We start from the raw sequence: 21,601 nt of genomic DNA, 5'->3' as shown, positions 1-21,601 counted from the left end.
AAGGCTGGGAGAGATGGAGGAGGAAGGTTTTTATCTTAACATTCTGGGATAGATTTCTTCAAGATTTCTGCAGATGCTGGAGGAACTCAATGTGTCAGTCAGTGTCTATGGAGGGAATGGATAGGCAATGTTTCGGGTTGGAACCCCTCAGACTGGAGTCGGTGGGAGAAAGCTGGAAAAAGAGGTGGGTGGAAAAGTCTGGCAAGTGATAGGTGGTTGCATTGGGGTTGGGAAGGTTGATTGGCAAATGGGTGGAGTAGGAGGTGAGAGGTAAAAAGGAGACATAAAGGTGTTGGATAAGTGGAGGAGTGAAATGTGAAGCCAGAGGTAGTGGTCATCACCTGAACCGTCACCCATCCATGTTCTCCACAGATGCTGCCTGAGCCGCTGAGTTACTGCAGCACTGTAACTATTGAATAGTGTCTGCATCTGTCGATCTTCTGAGCTTCAATGTCATGTTTCCACAGGGTCTTCGTTTCTCTGGGACAAATGAGACTGAATATCGAGTTTATTTATTGGGAAACCCTGTAAGTTGTTAACAACAAACATTACAGTCATAGAAACAGGCCCTTCAGCCCAACTCATCCATGCTAACTAATCCAGATGCCCCATCTACGCTAGTCCCATTTGCATGCCCCCCCACCACCTCTCTCGCTAGCCCACCCCATCCAATCACATTACACAATTTGAGTAATTCACAATTTCATTGATGATGTTTCAACCAATTAATAAGTTTTGCTGAAGGTTAAATGGTCAGTACAGGAATGTTTGGATGGCAACATGTTCATCTGGTGACTTCAACCCATATTGACTGTCATACAGTACAATACAATACAATACAATACAATACAATACAATACAAATTTATTATCATTTGAGCCCCAGTGAGACTCAAACGAAATGTTGTTTCCACAGCCATACAAACAAAGACACTGTCTTACAGACATACACATAATTAAATTCACACAAACATCCATCACAGTGAAGCCACTGTGATGGAAGGCAAGTCTTTTCTCTCCCCTGTTCTCCGTGTCTCTCCCGATGTCCAAGCCCCAGGCGGGCGATGATGAGTCCCACGGCCATTTTAGGCCGCGCGGGGCGATTTACAGCCCCGCTCCCGGTCTGAAAGTCCAAGGTTGGAACCCCCACGGGCGATGGTGAGTCCCACGGCCATGAAGCCGTGCCGGGTGATGTACTGTCCCGGTCCGGGTTGTTCCAACCCCGTGACACCGGCTGGAGAAGTCGCGGGAAGTTGCGGGAGCTCCGGGAAGCGGTCTCTCTCTCTCCTCCCAGACCCGCGAGCTCCCGATGTCACAGTCCACCGGACCTGCGGCTGCGTTGCTGGAGCCTCCGAGCCCCAGGAGTCGAGTCGCAGTAGCGAGTCACCACCGCTCCCCACGCTCCGAGGCCGGCCAGCCCCACGATGGTGAGTCCGCAGCTCGCAGCTCCGCAGTCTCCCGAGCCCCCGGGTCGTTCAGGCTGGAGGCCGCTCCACGGTGCTAGGCCCCAACGACAGCCGAGACCCGACAGGGAAAAAGTCGGGTCTCCCGGACAGGGAAGAGATTTAAACAGTTTCCCCCTCCCCCCCCCCCCCGCCCCCCACATTTACACATTTAAAAATACTATTAAAAAACACCAAACACTACATTTAACTAGACAAAAAATAAAAAAAAGACAGACAGGCTGTAGGGGCCGCTGCAACGGGTGAGTCGCGCCGCCAATTCGGTAACAGGCCCTTCAGCCCTACTCATCCATGCCGATCATCATGCCCCATCTAAACACGTCCCGCTAGCTCACACTTAGCCCATATTCCTGTAAACCTTTCCTATCCATGTACCAGTCCAAATGTCTGTTAAATGCTGTTATAGTACCTGCCTCAACTACCTCCTCTGGCAGCTTGTGCATTTTCCCACCACCATGTGTGTGAAAGGAATTGTTGATGCTTTGTGTCGAGTTCCTGCATCAGGCGTGGGTGGACGATGAGTCAAGTGTGTTTAGTTGTCTGTGTACCTGCATTGACCTGCTGCATATTAACAGGCCCATAAATCCAATACTCTCAGATAATGCCAAAACCAAATCTGTTGTACAGTGCGTAGAAATTCATAGTTACTGAGATTAGCGTTGTGCAGTGTTCAAGATCCTGATGGTTATTGGGAAGATGTTATTCTTGAACCTGGTGGTCCCGGTTTTCAGGCTCCTGAACCTTCTTCCTCAGGCAAGGACTGAGACGAGAGTGTGACCAGGGTGCTGAGGGTATCTGCTAATATTGCCAGCCTTTTGAGGCAACATCTCCAATAGATCCTTTGATGGTAGGGCCATCAGTTTCTGTGAAGGACTAGGCAGCGTCTACCACTCTTTGGAAGCTTCTTCCTTCCTGGGTGTTTGAGTTGCCGCACCCAGTCAATATGCTCTCTACCGTACGCCATTATTGTTCAATAGAGTATTTGTCGACCTCCGGGCCATCCGGGAAAACGAGAGTTTCCTGGACAAGACCTGCAGTGAGATTGTCACACCAAGGATGCAGGAAGAGCGAAGGTGGGTGACTGTGAGAAAGAGGAGTAAACGTGGAGTGCAGGAAGCCCCGGTGGCTATACCTATTGAAAACAGATACACCCTCTTGGGAGCGGACGGCACGACACAACAAGATTGAGTGGTAGCCAGGGCTGTGATTCCAACCCTGGTGCTGAGGCTCAACGGGGAAGAGTGACGTCAGGAGAGCCATAGTGGTGGGAGACTCCATCGTCAGAGATGCGGACAGGAGATTCTGCGGCATGAGTCGAGACTCCAGAATGATGTGTTGCCTCCCTGGTGCCAGGGTCCAGGACGTCTTGGAACGGCTGCACAGCATCCTCAAGAGTGAGGGGGAGCAGCCGGAGGTTGTTGTGCATGTTGGCACGAATTATATAGGTCGGGAGAGGAAGGAGGTTCTGCAACAAGAATTTACAGAATTGGGTAGAAGACTGAAAAGCAGGACCTGCAGGGTAGTGATCTCAGGATTGTTTCCAGTACCTCGTGTTAGTGAAGGTAAGAACAGGAAGATAGGGGAAATGAATGTGTGGCTGAGGAGTTAGTGCAGGGGGCAGGGATTCAGACTTCTGGATCATTGGGATCTCTTCCAGGGCAAGGATAACGTGTATAAAAGGGACTGGTTGCACCTAAACTGGAGGGACACCAACATCCTAGCGGGCAGGTTTGCTAATGCTACACGGGAGGGTTTAAACTAGATTGGCAGGGGGGTGAGATCTCGTGTAGGACAGATGAACAGGAGAGGCTAGAAGTTGGTATGGAGGGTGGTGTGGGAAAGGTTAATGGACAGAATAGGCAGATGAAAGGCAGAGAGCAAGGAATGAGGGTTGGTTTAATGCAAGGGCTGATTAGGGATAGTCAGCATGGTTTTGTACGTGGGGGGTCATGTCTCACAAATCTGATTGAGTTTTTTGAAGACGTGACCAAGAAGGTTGATGAGGGCAGAGCTGTAGATGTATATATGGATTTCAGTAAGGCATTCCGCATGGTAGGCTGCTCTGGAAGGTTAGATCGCATGGGATCCAAGGAGAGATAGCTGAATGGATAGAAAATTGGCTTCATGGAAGAAAGCAGAGAGTGATGGTGGGAGGTTGCTTCTCGGACTGGATGCCTGTGACTAGTGGTGTGCCTCAGGGTTCAGCGCTGGGCCCGTTACTGTTTGTCATCTACATCAATGATTTGGATGAGAACATACAGGGCAAGATTAGCAAGTTTGTTGATGATACAAAAGTGAGTGGTTTTACGGATAGTGAAGATGGTTGTGAATGATTGCAGCAGAATCTGGATCGATTGGCCAGGTGGGCTGAGGAATGGTTGATCGAATTGTGGGACGTCTAACAAGGGCCGGACCTACACAGTGAATGGTAGGCCCCTGGGTAGTGTTGTAGAGCAGAGGGATCTAGGAGTAAAGGTGCATGGTTCCTTGAAGGTCGAGTCGCAGGTAGAAAGGTGGTCAAAAAGGCTTTTGGCACTTTGACCTTCATCAGTCAGAGTATTGAGTATAGAAGTTGGGAGGTCATGTTGCAGTTGTATAAGACGTTGGTGAGACCACATTTAGAATATTGTGTTCAGTTCTGGGCACCATGTTATAGGAAAGATATTGTCAAGCTTAAAAGGGTTCAAAAAAGATTTACGAGTATGTTGCCAGGACTAGAGGGTGTGAGATATAGGGAGAGGTTGAGTAGGCTGGGTCTCTATTCCATGGAGCACAGTGGGATGAGGAGAGATCTTATAGTGGTATACATAATCATGAGAGGAATAGGTCGGGTAGATGCACAGAGTCTCTTGCCCAGAGTAGGGGAATCGAGGACCAGTGGACATAGGTTCAAGGTGAAGGGGAAAAGATTTAATAGGAATCTGAGGGGTAACTTTTTCGCACAGGTGGGTGTATGGAACAAGCTGCCAGAGGAGGTAGTTGAGGTTGGGACTATCCCATCGTTTAAGAAACAGTTAGACAGGTACATGGATAGGACAGGTTTGGAGGGATATGGACCAAAAGCAGGCAGGTGAGACTAGTGTAGCTGGGACATTGTTGGTTATTGTGGGCGAGTTGGGCCGAAAAGTGCCTGTTTCCACACTCTATCACTCTGTGACTATATGAGGGCCTGGTTACACAATATCACTTGATGACTACTCTGTACCAACTCTCCTTCATCTTCTAACGAAGAAGAGATGCTGTTGAGTTTTCATCGAGATTGCCTCAATGCCCAGGAACTTGTCTACTCCACCACTGTCCTGTTGATGAAGACAAGTGTTTGGGTTGTTGACTTTCCCCTCATGAAGTCAACAATCATCTCCTTTGTCTTGCTGCAGTGAGAGCAAGATTGTTGTTGTGGCTTCATTCATCCAGACGTAGGGAAAGTGCTGGGGTAAGGAGAGCTATGAGGGATAGGTGTGTGTTTGGGGGGGGGGGAGGGGGGGCGTGGAGGTGTGTGGTGGTGGGGGGGGGGGGGGGGGGCGGGGGGGATTTGTGAGTGTACCAGCAAGTCATGGAGAGAATGGTCCCCATGGAGAGGGGAGGGGAGAGAAGACCGTGGCGTGGATTCTATTGGAGCAGTGGGAATGCATGATAGATTGAAAGAGGAAGTTTGTCGCTGTTCTGTCAGGGGAGAGTGTGGGGGGGGGGGGTAGTTAGAACTGCCATTGGGGGAATAGAGGCGATACTGAGTTCCTCTGTCCTCTGTCCACGTCTCTGCAATGTGTAACCGTGCTCTCTTCTGTTTAGATGATTTGGTGGCTGAACCTCTTGGGCCTCCTCATCTACGTGCTTCTCTTCAGTATCACAGTTGTCTACTTACAGCGAGGATATCAGCCAGGTCATCAGGTCAGAGGTCAGTATACCCGCGTATGCCTGATTAGTGTCTCCGCTACTTTTCCAATTTATCCACCAGACTAAAAAAAAATCCCATTCTGCATATTGACGAGACAATTCTTCAGGCAACTGAACTGTCCTCTCTCTCACCAGCTCGAGGATGGTATCAGGCAACTGAACTGTCCCCTCACCAGTTAGAGAGCAGTTCTGGCTTCCCGTCTACTTCATTGGAGACCTTTGAACTATCCTTAATCGTAACTTATTGGATTTTAAGTTTGGCACAGACATTGTGTGGGGAAGGGTGTGTTCCTGTGCTGTACTGTTGTGGCTCTATGATACATTGGTACCTTGATTACGTGAGACCAAGGCATCATGTACTTAAAGGGCCAATACAAATCTTTGACACTTCAGGGAAGTTGTATGTCGTGTGATGTTTCAGAGGGCAGTGCGCTGATGCTATGTTTTCTGCTCCTTAGAACGGTGTAATGTTACTCTGCGAGCAGCCAGATACGTGCTGCTGGGATGGGTCCTGCATTATTTACCCTTCTACCTAATGGGCCGAATCCTCTACTATCATCACTATTTCCCAGCAATGCTTTTCAGCAGTATGTTAACAGGTGTGTAAACTCACTAACAATCTACAATATCACACACTCCAACCACTGATTGGGACACACGTTAGTTTTATTTATTGCTGGAAACAATCCACAAGTCTGTCAGTATCTCTGGGAAAAAAAACATGTCCCAATATCTTGCAGACTAAGCTGGTTCTGTTTCCAACCAATCATATTGGTGTAACTGATAGATGGAATAATTACTTTCCGCTGGGCTCAGAGGATGTGATTCAATAGACAATAGGTGCAGGAGTAGGCCATTCGGCCCTTTGAGCCAGCACCGCCATTCACTGTGATCATGGCTGATCATCCACAATCAGTACCCCGTTCCTGCCTTCTCCCCATATCCCTTGACTCCACTATCTTTAAGAGCCCTATCTAGCTCTCTCTTGAAAGCCAGAGAATTGGCCTCCACTGTCTTCTGAGGCACCGATTCTCAATTCTCTAGGTGGAAAAGTTTTTCTTCATCTCTGTTCTAAATGGCTTACCCCTTAAGCTGTGGCCCCTGGTTCTGGATTCCCCCAACATGGGGAACATGTCCAAACCCGTAATAACCTTATATGTTTCAATATGATCCCCTCTCATCCTAAATTCCAGAGTATACAAGCCCAGCCGCTCGATTCTACCAACATATAACTGTCCGCCATCCCGGGAATTAACCTGGTGAACCTATGCTGCACTCCCTCAATACCATGAATGTCCTTCCTGAAATTTGGAGACCCAAAACTGCACACAATACTCTAGGTGTGGTCTCACTAGGGCCCTGTACAACTTTGGTAATGTTACTTTTATCATTGATGTATATTGTAAATAGCTGCGGTCCCAGCACCGAGCCTTGCGGTACCCCACTAGTCACTGCCTGCCATTCAGAAAGGGATCCGTTTATCCCTACTCTTTGTGACCTGTCTGCCAACCAATTTTCTACCCATGTTAAGAATTTTATGTGTTTCTATATAACATCATCCCTCATCCTTCTAAATTCCAGTGAATACAAGCCCAGTCGACCCATTCTTTCATCATACGTAAGACCCGTCATATGATGAAGGAATGGGTCGACTGAGATTGTACTTGACTCTTGATGAGCAAGGAGGTTGTAAATGTCGTCAAAGAGAACAATAAACCCTCTATAAAGTTTAAAAAGATGAAATCGGGTAGGTTTGTTATTGTTTAAAGATTGTCCAGCAGGGATCACATTTATTTTTATTCCATCGGCAGCTATTACTTGGCACATTGTGCTGCAAAGTTCAGACCTCTTCTTAAGCCATCAAGCAGCTGAAAGAGTTTACACTGGGGGAGTGATATGTTTGATCATCTTCTGCATCTACAGGTGAGCACTGATTGATCCACATGCAATGTTATAGTTCCAGAGCAATGCAGCATGCAACCGTGTCCAGACTGAGCAAGATGCCGCACCTCTCCTTGTTTATCCCATATCCTTCTAAACCGTTCCTGTCTAAATGTATTTTAAATGTTGTATTGTACCTGCCCCAACTACGTCACCAGCAGCTGGTTCCTTGCACCCACCACCCCCTGAATGAAAAGCTTGTCCCACAATTCCTATAAATGTGTCCCTTGCATCCATCTTATTTTAGAGTTTCCAGATAAGGTCCACGCCGACCAGGGATCCCCGTACACTAACACTATCCAACACACTAGGGACAATTTTACAAATTTTACCAAAGCCAATGCTCCTACTAACCTGTATGTCTTGGGGGTGTGCGAGGAAACCAAGCACCCAAAGAAAACCCATGCTGTCAAGGGGAGAATGTACAAACTCCGTACAGACAAAACCTATAGTCAAGGTCAAACCTGGGCACTGGTGCTGTGACTGCTGCCTCACTGTGCAACCCTCTGGTTACATAGAAGAGCCCAGCACAAGAACTAACATGATGCCAAGACCAGCTCATGATCCGTATCACTGGATGCTCGTGCCTCTGCCATGAAGATCAATACAGCACAGTAACAGGCCCTTCGGCCCATAATATCTGTGCCGAACATGATGCCAAGACCTGCACATAATCCGTCTCCTTCCACTCCAAAAGCCTTTTGAATGCCACAATCATGTTGTTACTAATTAGTAGAGCCAGGATGTTTAGGCACTAAAAAAACTCTGAAATAGGCAGGCAAAAAGGCACGAAAAAGCCAAATATTGACTAAAAAGGCATGTATTTCCTCCACCAAAATATGGTTAAAAATGATAATATAAAGATATACTACATTAAATGATCAAAGTTGCCTGGTTGCACATAATTACTAGCATTTTTTGCAAATTATCTAGTGGTTAAACTATACCAAACAGAATAATCAGTTGTGAAAATATACCTCACTGAGGTCACTTGCATATGACAAGCAAAGTCATGTCGATATTTTGTGCATTACACTACCTTTACTTTAGCTATTTTTTGTATTTTTTTTTTATCTTTGTAGCTAAATCACTCTCACCCTTGTCTGTCTTTACCTACATCGCCAGGAATTTTATGGATATCGTCAGTTACTTTGTTGAAAACCTGCAAGTTATTCTCTAATGTTTCATCACGTTTCTACAGGGAAGTGATAGCTTGTGGGAAGTTTGCAAAATTGGAAGCAATAAATAGATTTTGGAGAAGGCTGAACCAGTGGGCAGCGGTACGAATGAATGAACGACTGACGGTGGTGCCGCGATTTCACCCCGGTGGTGGAAATTTTCTTGTAATTTATACTATGTTAACACGTTAATAATAAGATTAATATTAACGTGTTAATAGGAAACGTCATTGTAATCACAGTACAACTAGAGAAAATAGCACGACCTTTTAACAAAACGGCAAAAAAGGCTGATTTAGGACTCGATTATGAAAAAGGCATTGTCTTGGTGAAATCATCAAAAAGTCATGAAAAGGCACATGGCATTTATGGCAAAATCCTGGCTATACTAATTAGTAATAAATCTTCTGTCCCTTGGCACAGAGAAGTTGCATCCACAAACTGCACGCTGGCTCCTAGCCAGAGCTGCTCTAACAGCACCTCTCAAAGCCACCTCATTTGGTCAAATAAACCACGAAAGAAAACTGGGATAGTGATCTTTATTCATTAATCATTCGCCAGCCCAACGCCACTGTTGTCCCTCCCTCCCTCCCTCCCTCCATCCCACCTTCTCTCCTTCCCAAGACCGTGATGCACAAGGCTGCCAATCTACAGGTGATGATTGTTTCTTGTTCCAGCTTCTACCTGTTCCATCCTCTGTCCTACGGGATGATCGGCCCACACGCTCAGGACCCGCTCAGTCCAATGGCAGGTTTGAGGTGGATGGAGTCCTGGGAATTCTGACCCTCGCTGAAGGTGGACAAGTCACGGCATCTGGTCATCGTCACAGCCACAATGTTGGAACAAAGGTTTTGTCAAATTAGATGATGTGAAATTCGATAAATTCCTGTGCAAATGATTCGCTGGTTAAAGTCTCCTTTTGAAACATTACTATCATTTGATAAAGTGTATACTTTATTCTGAAGATTTATCTGGTAATCAAGCGACAGGCTGGAGGCTGCTGTTATCCCAGCACAAGTAAAAGAAACCGTGAAACATTGCTGAATGCTGGTGTGAAGGGTTTGACGTAGATCCGTGCATGGGCGATCACTGCAGGGATCGAAGCTCACAATCAGAAGCAGAAGCTGCTCCCTCCCTCCCCCTTCCTTCCTCCTCCCTCCCTCCCTCCCTCCCTTCTTCCCTTCCCCCTCCTCCCCCCCCTTCCTTCCATCCTTCCCCCTCCTTTCCTTCCTCCCTTCCCCCTCCCCCCCCTTGCGGCCGGCAAGTGGGAGCCTTCTTTTAAAATTTAAAATGGCAATAACCTGTAAAATATAAGATCAGTGAACGCATCTCACTCTCCCTCGTCAGTCCACTATCCACCCTCCAGCAACCCTCCTCTGCACCTCCCCTCCCTCCCCCTTCCCCTTCCCCTCCTCCATTCTTTTCTCCTCTTCCTCCCCTCCCCCACTCCCTCCCTCACCTCTCCCTCCCTCTCCTTTCCCCTACCCTCAGTCACTCCCTCCCTCCATAACCCCTCTCCCCTCCCTACCACCCTCTACTCCCCTGCTCCCCCCCACCCCCACCTCCCCTCTATCTCCCCCCACCCACAATGAAAATCACAATTTCTTTTTTGTAAATGAAATCTCCCCCCAAGAATTTGATAAAAACGGATATTTTTTTTATAATCGTGATTTATAAAAAGTGTAAATAAGATTTTGGACCCCATTGTGACGTCATTCGTTGCTAACGGGCAGTGCAAGTGGAAGTGATTTTTGTCAAAGTGGTTTTTGTAAAGTTTAAAATGTGAATAACTTGTAAAATATACCATCAATCTGAATGAAAGTCTGTAGTTCCTCTCACAGTGTTGTAGAGGGAGTTAAGAGTGCTGGTACATAGTTCCTTGAAAGTAGCATCATCGGTGACAGGGTGGTCAGGATAGCTTTCGGCACATTAGCCTTCGTCAGTCAGGGTATTGAATATAGAAGTTGAGATGTTATGTTAGAATTGTACAAGACATTGGTGAGGCCACATTTGGAGTTTTGGTCACCCTGCTAAAGGAAATATGTTGTTAAGTTGCAAAGGGTGTAGAAAAGAACCAGAGGGCCACGTTTCAGGTAAGAAGGGCAACTTTTCAGAGGGCGGTGGGTGTATGCAGCGAGCTGCCAGAGGAGTTGAAGCAAGCATTATAACAACATTTAAAAGACATTTGGACAGGTACGTGGATAGGATAAGTTTAGAGGAATATGGTCCAAGCATGGGCATGTGGGATGAGTGTAGATAAGGCATCTTGGTCAGCGTGGGACCTATTTCCATGTTATATGACTCTTAACTTAATGTTCATGACGGAAGTCTGCCATTCTACCTGGCTTTGGCTGTGTGTTGACATCTGTCCTAGAAATATCTCATCAAGCCTGTTGAAGGGTCACAGGGGTGATGTCTGTATGTCACATATTAAACAGCTGATTATGTGAGTGATCAACCTTCTGCACACATTCATTTCATTCAAATAAATTTAAGTCAGTTACATTTATTTATCAATCATATAACATGGATAGGAGCATTGAAATACAGAAAATACTGAACAGATATTCATGGAAATAAGGCAATTGAAATGTTCCTGAAAGCAGCAAAGCCCATTGCACTGATTTATGATATTCCTTCATGGCCAAGGAGACTGTTGGTATTCGGCAAACCTTTACTTGGCAAAGGCTGATTGATGCATTGGAAATCTGTCTTGTTTTACCTAGACAGACAACCAGTTTCATCAACTTTCCATTTGGGGGCTTGGTTGGGATGTCCACTTCCTTGGAAACACTAATATCTGCCACTGGCATTGAAAGTTCCCATGGAACTGATCTCCCTTCAGTTCCACTTCTTCATTACTTAATTTTGGAGTTGACTATTGAAGTTAACTCCGACATTGTCTCAGGAGTGAGTGTGATGCAACTGCATGGGATGGGAACACATCTGTTAGAGAAAGAATGGCCCTGGTTGGAAGATTGATGTACAAAGGGATTAGTGATTGGGTTGTAACTTTCACAAGAAAATTACACTAGAACTGAAATGGAATCCGTTTTTTTGGCCCAGAACGAAACCACTCCACTTCTGCCTCATCTTGGACACTGGTTGGAGGGTCTTTCTGTAAAATGTTTCAAGTTGTAAATTACTGACATGCATCTGTGTTTGAGGAAATAATACTTTTTGAAGCAATGTAACATTTGTTTCCTTTGAGTGTTTGAACAGGTTGTGTATGGTATGCATTTCACTGTATTTGAACCAGTATCTATAGCTAACAGAAATATAGTGATTACATTGGGCCACAGACATTTGAGCCACCTGCAATTTGGACAATGTTTTATGATGTTTGTTCAAGATGCCGCTTTTAACATTGACCAAACATCTCCACACAGCCTGTCTGATTGAGTAGTGTAGCGTTGACATTTCTTCAGCCACATAGACCTAGATATGCAGGAAATACATGAAGGCAGAGGAGATTAGTTTAACTTGGCATCATGTCCAGCATGGACATCTGGGCCGCTGCTGTACTGTTCCATGGACTTCTTTGGTAAATGGCTGCATGTTTTGGCCAACTACCAATCAATTCTCATCAGTTTAATCCCCTGCACCCTCTGCCAATCTCTCCACTTGAATAACCTGGCTCGTAATCTAAGTAAACAACATGCCCAAAGCAGGAATAAATGGGAATGTAAACTCCACAACATCGGCAACAAGAAATGTGGATAAAGGGGGTGAAACGGAATTAGTGGAAATCTTTTTTTTATGTGGATCAGGGAAGGATTTTCATTTTTATTTCCATTTCTGATGAAACTAATTGAATTTCATAATCTCGCTAACAGAGAGCTTGCAGTTTAGATGAAAGAGTTAATTTTTTGAGATTGCTGTGGGAAGGGGCAGTTCATCGGGGAGGAGGCCACCCTGACAGCTGGTGAATAAACCAGTGGAGAAACTGGGAGAGCAAAACTATTATGTTCATTCAGTTAATTAAAATCAGAGGCACAATATCTGAAACTGTACAAATAAAAAGATTAATATATAATTTCATAACATTACAGGCGATAGGTTTAGTCAGAGAGAATGTGGTTCGGGCACATTGCTTCCTGCAGCTGAGATCAGTTGCAGCTCCCATCTGCAGCATTCTCAGGGACATGCTGGCTGCTCACATTCTCAACCAGGTAGCGATTGCAGGCAGCGTTATAGAACGAAGCAATTGGAAATAATGGTTCCAACCCAACTCTTCACAATAAAACATTCCATCCAGTGCCTCTAATCTCTGTCCAGAGTCAGAGCAGGTCTGTGGCATTAATGGAGCTCTGGTGAGAGAGAAACATGCACCAGTCATATTCTGTTGCCCACCAAGCAGCCGCATTACAAATCTCATTCCAGCACCGTTGCTGCAGTCATCTCGTGTTGAGGACTTTCCAACACAGGCTCAAAGTTTTGCATTCGACCAGAACTTTCAGATTTGGAGTCATCGGCACGAGTTTCCATGGTTCCGTAACTCTGATGTGCGGGGGAGGCCACTGGGGTGAGGCCCAGCTCTGGGTCCTGAAGTACGGCCGCAACAAACACCTGGAAATCAGAGCAGGTGGTCACTACACAACACAGGTGGACACGGGGTCACAGGAAGTCATCACAGACCAGGCATGAAGAAGTTAATTAGAGAAAATGAACACGACCTGAAGCAAATAATAAAAAATCGTTCCCCATACACCTTCATTTCTCTTTTTCAACCCCCCACTCCTCACCAGTCACCCCCACCCCCAATCCTCACCTCCACCCACACTCCTCACCAGTCACCCCCACCGCCAATCCTCATCTCCACCCACACCCCTCACAAGTCACCCATCACCCCCACCCTGCCTTCACTTACGTTGGAATTGGGTGTTGAGGACACACTGCTCCGCTCTCCATCCACGAACAAACAGTCAGGCTGCGGCTCCGACAGCTGAGGACAGAACAGACTCACGGTCAGAACAGACTCAAGGACAAGCCAGAGGAACAGACAGAGAGAGGGGAAGGGGAGGGGAGGGAGATATCTCTGGTGACAGCACCTGGTGTGATGGGAAGCGATGCAGGTGAAGTCCCCTCCTTGCTGTGTGCGGAGCGTGAGTGAGGGCACGAGCATGTGAATGCCGGCAGAACCTCGGCAACTGCAACAGTGAGAGAGCTGCAGTCGCACAACAAGGAAGCGTTGGTGTGGAACTTGACGAGGGTTCCGGAGAACAGGGAGCCCGTCCACGAGGCAGGGAAGGGGGAGATGTCGGCAAGACAGCTGTGGGCTTGGGTGCTGATTGCTCACACACGTGTCTCTGCCTTGGAGAGAGAGCTTCACCCTGAACAATGCCTGGGCCCCTTGTTCTTCCTCCCCACATTCACCGGCTCTTGTTCCACATTTGCTGAGCCCACCAGCACCAGCTGTGGTCTGAAACGTTCCTCCTCTCCACATTTGCTGCCTGACCTGCTGAGTGTTTGCAGCATCTTCTCCGGTTGTGACAGAGGAGGCCAGAGAGAGGGGACATCACACAACTGCGACTAATCTCTGTACCAAGGGCTTGCTATCTACCTGTGTCTGGAATAGTTCTCTCCTCTCTTGTAGCTCACGACTGCTGCTTCTGAGTCTTAGACTACAAGGTAAAGCACATGTTACTATTCTTTGCTTCAACACGTCCCATTAAATAAACTGTTGTCTAAAGTGATCTGTACTATGTGTGATTTTTCACTCACCAACAGCGGCTCACGACTTGGGCTCAGGACCAGAGGGCTGAGCTACAGGGAGAGAGAGGACTTTATTCCTTGGAGTGCAGGAAGATGAGGGGTGATCTTATAGACGTGTATAAAATCATAAGGGGGATAGATTGGGGAAATACAAGTGCTACTCAGGGTGAGGGAATCAAGAACCAGGTTTAAGGTGAGGGGAAAGATTTAATAAGGACCTGAGGGGTAACTTTTTCACACAGAGGGTAATGGGTGTATGGAACGAGCTGCCAGAGGAGGTAGCTGAGGCAGGTACAGGAATGGCTTAGAGGGATATGGGCCAAACATAAGCAGGTGGGACTAGTGTAGCTGGGACATGTGGGCCCAAGGCCCTGTTTCCCTGCTCTGTGACTCTTGGTACGAGAACCACATCAGTTCAATCATATTTTGCTCACTTTTCTTTCACAAGTCTTTCAGAAGACTGGAGGGTGGCTAATATTGTGCCTATTTAAGACGGTGCCAGGCAAAGTCTAGGAACCATACACCTGTAGACAGGTTAGGGGTAGAATACTGAAGATATATTTGCACAGCTGTTGGAGTAGGACCCCAACCCCCCAATACTCACCACCCCCCCAACACTCACCCCCAACCCCCAACATCCACCTCCCCCAGTGACCGCAGTAGGCACCATCTACGTGATGCTCTGCACATTCTCCAGGCTGCCCTGAGTGCACGTCCCACACGGGGCAGGTGTAGAGTAACACCACCACTGGTGCTGGCTCGAAGGGCCGAATGGCCTACTCCTACACCTATTGCCACTCCTAGATGCCTCCCCTGGCCAGACGTGGTCTTTGTTCTTCCATCATCAATGGGCAGATGCTGGAACTTGAGCAGCAGCACAAAGTTCAAGAATGGCCAATGTTGAAAGGCCATCACAGCTCGAGCCGTAGATGGGAGCACAGCCACTGACCACTCACTAATCCTACCCCCCCCCATCACCTCACCGACACTGCAGCAGATTAACCCACCAACTCCCACACGTCTTTGGATGTGGGAGGAAACCAGAGCCCATGAGAAGACCCACACAGTCACAGGGAGAACATGCAGACTCCACACAGACAGGTGAGTGGGGAAGGAACCTGGGTGTGTGGAGCTGTGAGCAGCTGTAATGGGGATGTGGGATGCAGGGAGCACAGATACTGCTGTGATTCATGCTCACAGGTCCAGCAAGATGTTTCAGACCACTAGTACTGGAGATCCATCATCTCCAGGTCACCGCTCATCTTTGACCATGCGCCATCTGTATGATGTCATCCCCTTGCTCCCACGTCCCAAGCCCTTACCTGGCAGTTCTGAGGCCTGAGTTTGTGAAGTCCTTTGATGCAGAACGCAAACAAGGAGAAGACGATGCACAGCAGTAGAGTGACGAAGGTGAAGAGGGTGATGGGTTGCATGGGTCCTGCGGAGAGAAACACCAGGTAGTACACATCCTCCACCTATCAGCCTCCAGCTCTCAGCCTCCACTCTACAGCCCCCAACTCTCCAACTTCGCACACACTCCCCTTTACTTCACACTGGGCCCCACAGGGAACGTCCCCATTCAATAGCTTCCGTTTCAACAAAACCCTTCATTAAAGCGCAGAAACTGGCCCTTTGGCCAACCAGTGACCATCCCACACACTGGCCCCACACTGACATCATCCCACACTGACATCATCCCACGCTGACATCATCCCACACACTGGCCCCACACTGACATCATCCCACGCTGACATCATCCCACGCTGACATCATCCCACACACTGGCCCCACACTGACATCATCCCACGCTGACATCATCCCACGCTGACATCATCCCACACATTGGCCCCACGCTGACATCGTCCCACGCTGACATCATCCCACGCTGACATCATCCCACGCTGACATCATCCCACGCTGACATCATCCCACGCTGACATCATCCCACACGCTGACATCATCCTACACGCTGACATCATCCCACACTCTGACATCATCCCACACTCTGACATCATCCCACACTCTGACATCATCCCACACACTAGGGACAATTTACAGAACCAAATCAATCAACAACATACAAACCTGTACGTCACCCCCACCCCCCCCCCCCCCCCCGTCACCCCTCTGGCTGCAAGAAGTCAGTACCCCCCCCCCCCCCCCCCCCCCCCCCCCCCCCCCCCCCCCCCCCCCCCCCGTGTCTACGTACCGAGGCGCAGCACTGAGAAGAAGAGAAGCCAGAACATGCAGAGGATGGGGGCGATGATGACCTGGCTGACGGCCGCTGAATGCAGCCGCTGGTTGAGTTTGGTGGGTAAACAGGCGTAGTAAATATTGTAGCGGTCCACCAGGTGTTTCAGTAACATGTACAACAGCCCTGGAAACAAGCAGGTAACAGGTAACTAGGGGAGAGGCTGGGGAGGGAGAAGGGGGAGGAGATGGGAACAGGGGTAGGGTGAGAAAGACTGGGTGAGAGGAGGAAGTGATACCGGGAGTGGAGGGATCAGGAGGCGGAGAGATTTTACACGGCAACATTCATTGGTGGGTCAGCGGCAGAAGAGAGTTAGCAGCTTCAAATTCATGGGCGTTAACATCTAGGAACACCTGTCCTGGGCATGGCACATGTATGACCTGTCCTAGACACGGCACATGTATGACCTCTCCTGGGCACTACACATGTATGACCTGTCCTGGGCACGGCACATGTCCTGGGCACCTGTCCTGGGCACGACACATGTATGACCTGTCCTAGACACGGCACATGTATGACCTGTCCTGGGCATGACACATGTATGACCTGTCCTGGGCACGGCACATGTATGACCTGTCCTGGACATGGCACACGGATGTGATCATGAAGAAGACACACCAGCACCTTGACTTTGTTAGAAATGTAGAAGATTTCGCACATCAGTGAACACTCCACAAACGTCTACAGATGGGCTGTAGAAAGTATGCTGACCGGTTCAACACAGTCTGATACAGTAACTCCAACACACAGGAACGCAGGATGATGTAGAGAGTGGGGACTCAATGCCCTCCCCACCCCACCATCGCGAGCATCGACACCGGACACTGCCTCAAGAAGGCAGCAACTACCATCCGGGATTCCCACTGTCTGGGCTGTGCCCACTTCTCTGCCACCAGGAGGTGTAGAAGCCTCAAGTCCCGCACCACCAGGTTTAGGAACAGACTTCCCTATATCCATCCCACACTTCTCTAATCTAGCACTGATCACAGATGCTTCACCACTAGTCTGACAAACACCCTTCCATCATCACCTTCTGCTTCCTTCATGAAGCCAAACCAGCTCTCCCTGGATCCCAAGCAATCCAAACTCCCAGAGCAGCCTATCAAAGGTTGCTGATCCATTTAAACTACGTCTAACGACCCCGCCCTCATCAACCTTCTTACTGACTTCATCAGCAACTCTGCGTCATCTCCCGTGCACAGAACCATACTGACCCCCCCTGATTCTCCAGCTTGCCACAGTCACCTGGGATATATCTGATCACCACTATGATTTTATATATCAAGTCTCCTCTTAACCCATTTTAGAGCAAATAATCCAATTTGATCGGCTGCCTGTCCCTGACCCACACCGCCTCCTCCTTATAGACCAGAGCCTCAATCTCTCACCTATCCTCACCCCTACTTGCCCTTCATGTCTAACTTGAACTATCACTTTTATAAGCATCTTTTTATAGACGTCCCTTTGCTCACAAACAAATTATTCCCATCAACATTTGCAAGTTCTTGTCTAATGAAAGTTGGCCTTGCCCCAATTTGTGAATCAGCCCTGTCGTTATCTATACATATTTTAAAGCTAATAGAACTGTGGTCACTGCTCCAAAAACACCTGAGCCTCTGAAGCTAAAATGTCATGTACGTAAACCTCTGCATACTGAGAAGGATATGGACCAGACCAACTGCAGGCGTTTGGGTGGGACTAGTGTAGATGGGGTCTATGACAATAAACTCAACTTGACTTGAAGCATTTCAAATCCATGTTGACAGATTATTGTGTAGGAAGGAACAGTGGATGCCGGTTTACACCAAAGTTAGACACAGAGTGCTGGAGTAACGCAGCAGGTCAGGCAGCATCTGTGGAGAACATGGACAGGCGACGTTTCACAGAGTGCTGGAGGAACTCAGTGGGTCAGGCAGCATCTGTGGAGTACATGGATACACGTTTCGGGTCAAGACACAGATAGCAAATGGAAGGGACATTTGGAAGAGAGAGGGGCAGATGATGTGCCTTCCTGTATCAGCTTTGAACACTGCCTTTGATGAGAAGGTGGGGACAGTACAGACATGCAGCAAACACGAGGCTGGTCACTCACCAAAGGGGACGATTATCGGGCAGGTGATGCTGTAAGTCATCACAACAGCAAATATACACATGGTCCAGGCATACTCCAACCCAAACTGGTACTCATAGGCCTGACTCTGGAGGGAGGGAGAGAGAGAGAGAGAGGGAGAGAGAGAGAGAGAGAAAAAAGGTTAGGGCTGGTGCGGGGGGGGAGGAATAGGGTGGAGCAAAGATTGGTACGGACATTCTCCATATGTTCGCATCTTGCATCCCATATAATCTGTGGGCCTGAGCTACAGGGAGAGGTTGGGCAGCCGAGGACTTTAGTGCTTGGAATGCAAGAGGCTGAGAGATAATCTTTTAGTGAGGTAAAATCATGAGGGGAATAGATAAGACAATAGACAATAGGTGCAGGAGTAGGCCATTCAGCCCATCGAGCCAGCACCATCATTCAATGTGATCATGGCTGATCATCCACAATCAGTACCCCATTCCTGCCTTCTCCCCATATCCCCTGATTCTGCTATCTTTAAGAGCTCCATTTAACTCTCTCTTGAAAACATCCAGAGCATTGGCCTACACCGCCCTCTGAGGCAGAGAATTCCAGACTCACAACTCTCTGGGGAACCAAGAACCAGAGAACATAGGTTTAAGGTGATAGGGAAATATTTAATTGGACAGTGATGGGTGGTGGGTGTCTGGAACAAGCTGCTTGACAATAACATTGTACAATAACAACATCCAACAGACATTTAGACAGGTACATGGATGGGACGGGATTAGAAGGATATGGACCAAGCACAGGCAGTTGGGACATGTTGGTCAGTGTGGACTGATTGGGCCGAAGGGCCTGTTTCTGTGCTATGTGACAGCAATAACAGCTGGAGTCACTGGGTACACAGGACCTCTTGAAGATGTGGGCCCCACTCCCGTGCAGCCCCGCTCCCGTGCAGCCCCCCTCCCGTGCAGCCCCGGTCCCGTGCAACTCTCTCCTGTGCAACTCGCTCCTGCTCCCTGTAACTCCCCCGGAGTTGCTCAGTTCCCCCCCACCCGTCAGAATCACGGCCTTCACCTTCTTCACGTGTATCTGCTCAGCCTTTGACTTTGCAAAGACCAGGCGTGTGGCGTAGACCAGCAGCCCCGGGATACGCAGCAGCTCCATAGCCGTGCCGATCAAGCTCGACGTGATCACGTAATTCACAAAGAAGGCTCCGTTATCCGGGAGGAAGACGCACCTACAGGGAGACAGCAGTTACGGGCAGTGACACCTACAGGGAGAGGCACCCACAGGGGGTAGATGATCATGAGGTTCCAGGTGAACACATCCCAGGAGTGGGAGAGGTAGAGGCTGGGGTCTAATAGAGGGGTTCTCGGGGCCGGTGCCATGATCGCATGGCGTGTTTGCATGATGGAGCCATGTTGGCGTGATGGAGCCGTGTTGGCGTGACGGTGCTACGTTGGTGTGACAGAGCCGTGTTGGCGTGACAGAGGCGTGATGGCATGACAGTCTTGTTGGTGCGAGAGCCACGTTGGGTGTGGAGCCGTGTTGGCGTTACGGAGCCGTGTTGGCATGACGGAGCCGTGTTGGCATGACAGCCGTGTTGGTGTGACAGAGCAGCGTTGGCGTGACGGAGCCGTGTTGGCATGACAGCCTTGTTGGTGTGAGAGCCACGTTGGCGTGATGGAGCCGTGTTGGCGTGACGGTGCTGCGTTGGCGTTACGGAGCCGTGTTGGCATGACGGAGCCGTGTTGGCATGACAGCCGGGTTGGTGTGGCAGAGCAGCGTTGGCGTGACGGAGCCGTGTTGGCGTGACGGAGCCGTGTTGGCGGAGCCGTGTTGGCGTGATGGAACCGTATGGGTGTGACGGGGCCTTGTTTTGCGTGGCGGTGCCGTGTTGGCATGATGCAGTCAGTGACGGAGCCGTGTTGGCATGACGCAGCCGTGTTGGCGTGACGCAGCCGTGTTGGCGTGACGGAGCCGTGTTGGCGTGACGTAGCCGTGTTGGCGTGACGCAGCCAGTGACGGACAGGCAACTCACTGGAACTTTATGTCGGCTTCATCCAGGAAATGAGTGTCGAAGAGCCAGTGGAAGAAAACATCCAAGCTGCAACACAACAGGGTCAAGCGTCATGGGTCACGGCTACCTCTGGGGCCAGGGCACTGCCTCCAGGGGGGTCAGAGACTTCCCCCCCCCCCACACGTCAATCACCCCCCCCACACACGTCAATCACTCCCCCCCCTCACATGTCAATCACCCCCCCTACACTTTAGTCACCCCCCCCCCCCACACGTCAATCACCCCCCCCCCCCCCCCCCCGTGTGGGGCAGTACCTGGTGAGGCCAAGCGAGGGCAGGATGATCACCATGAAGACCAGGAAGAAATAACACTTGTGCATCGTCACCTGGTTCTCAGTCGACCTGGAACAGCAGACAGTCAGGGGGGGGGGGGGGAGAGAGTGGGGGGGGGAGTGGGGGAGAGAGGGGTGGGAGAGAGAGTGGGGGAGGAGAGTGGGGGAGGGGAGAGATTATGGGGGAGAGAGAATGGGGATGTGAGGGGGGTTGGAGAGTGGGGGGAGCAGAGAATACCATATAACAATTGGGGGAGAGAGTGGGGGTGGAAAGTAACCATACCATCTCGAGAGAAGGGTGCCGAACACATAATCTCCCCTAGTCCCATATACCTGCGCTCAGACCATAACCCTCCATTCCCTTCCCATCCATGTATCCAATTTAGGGTGGGTGTAAAAACGAACCTGCCTCCACCACCTTCACTGGGGTCCACACAGGGTCTGGTGGGAAGTGTGGGGGGGAGCACACTGCGCTCCTCCCCCTCACCCCACCCCCACCCCCAGCAGGGCTACCTGGTCCAGTGACACTCGAAGAAGGCAGAGTAGTAGACGATGAACGGGAGCAGCACAGAGAACGTCCACAGGAGCAACGTCGGGAAAAACTGCGTCACGATCGGGTTCTGCAGCAGAGAGAGAGAGGGGGTCAGAAAGAGGGGAGGGGTTGGGGGGGGTCATACAGAGAGGGATGGGGGGGTCACACAGAGAGGGATGGGGGGGTCACACAGGAGGAGGCGGGAGGGTCACACAGGG

General features: G+C 49.3%; 2 protein-coding genes across 4 annotated transcripts in view; one reads left to right on the top strand and one right to left on the bottom strand.

Moving 5' to 3' along the window:
- pomt2 (protein-O-mannosyltransferase 2) overlaps nucleotides 1-9,405 on the top strand; it is a 41,159-nt gene extending 31,754 nt beyond the window's left edge. For both annotated transcript variants that reach the window (XM_055640305.1, XM_055640306.1), the window contains 5 exons: nucleotides 468-527; nucleotides 5,252-5,357; nucleotides 5,815-5,955; nucleotides 7,168-7,279; nucleotides 9,153-9,405. In XM_055640305.1, the coding sequence (XP_055496280.1) occupies nucleotides 468-527; nucleotides 5,252-5,357; nucleotides 5,815-5,955; nucleotides 7,168-7,279; nucleotides 9,153-9,258 (525 nt within the window). In that variant the 3' untranslated portion in view covers nucleotides 9,259-9,405. The remainder of the gene's footprint in view (nucleotides 1-467; nucleotides 528-5,251; nucleotides 5,358-5,814; nucleotides 5,956-7,167; nucleotides 7,280-9,152) is intronic.
- A 1,604-nt stretch (nucleotides 9,406-11,009) lies between these two features.
- Nucleotides 11,010-21,601, bottom strand: part of tmem63c (transmembrane protein 63C) — a 49,109-nt gene continuing 38,517 nt past the window's right edge. For both annotated transcript variants that reach the window (XM_055640303.1, XM_055640304.1), the window contains 9 exons: nucleotides 21,365-21,471; nucleotides 20,835-20,921; nucleotides 20,542-20,607; nucleotides 19,575-19,737; nucleotides 18,534-18,639; nucleotides 16,400-16,567; nucleotides 15,513-15,628; nucleotides 13,346-13,420; nucleotides 11,010-13,044 (listed from right to left, as the gene is read on the bottom strand). In XM_055640303.1, coding sequence (XP_055496278.1) covers nucleotides 12,850-13,044; nucleotides 13,346-13,420; nucleotides 15,513-15,628; nucleotides 16,400-16,567; nucleotides 18,534-18,639; nucleotides 19,575-19,737; nucleotides 20,542-20,607; nucleotides 20,835-20,921; nucleotides 21,365-21,471 — 1,083 coding nt within the window. In that variant the 3' untranslated portion in view covers nucleotides 11,010-12,849. The remainder of the gene's footprint in view (nucleotides 13,045-13,345; nucleotides 13,421-15,512; nucleotides 15,629-16,399; nucleotides 16,568-18,533; nucleotides 18,640-19,574; nucleotides 19,738-20,541; nucleotides 20,608-20,834; nucleotides 20,922-21,364; nucleotides 21,472-21,601) is intronic.

Source organism: Leucoraja erinacea, chromosome 9 (assembly GCF_028641065.1).
Source record: "Leucoraja erinacea ecotype New England chromosome 9, Leri_hhj_1, whole genome shotgun sequence".
Classification (NCBI taxonomy): Eukaryota; Metazoa; Chordata; class Chondrichthyes; order Rajiformes; family Rajidae; genus Leucoraja; species Leucoraja erinaceus.
The sequence above is the reverse complement of the archived record's forward strand: the minus strand, read 5'-3'. Positions and strand labels throughout refer to the sequence as shown.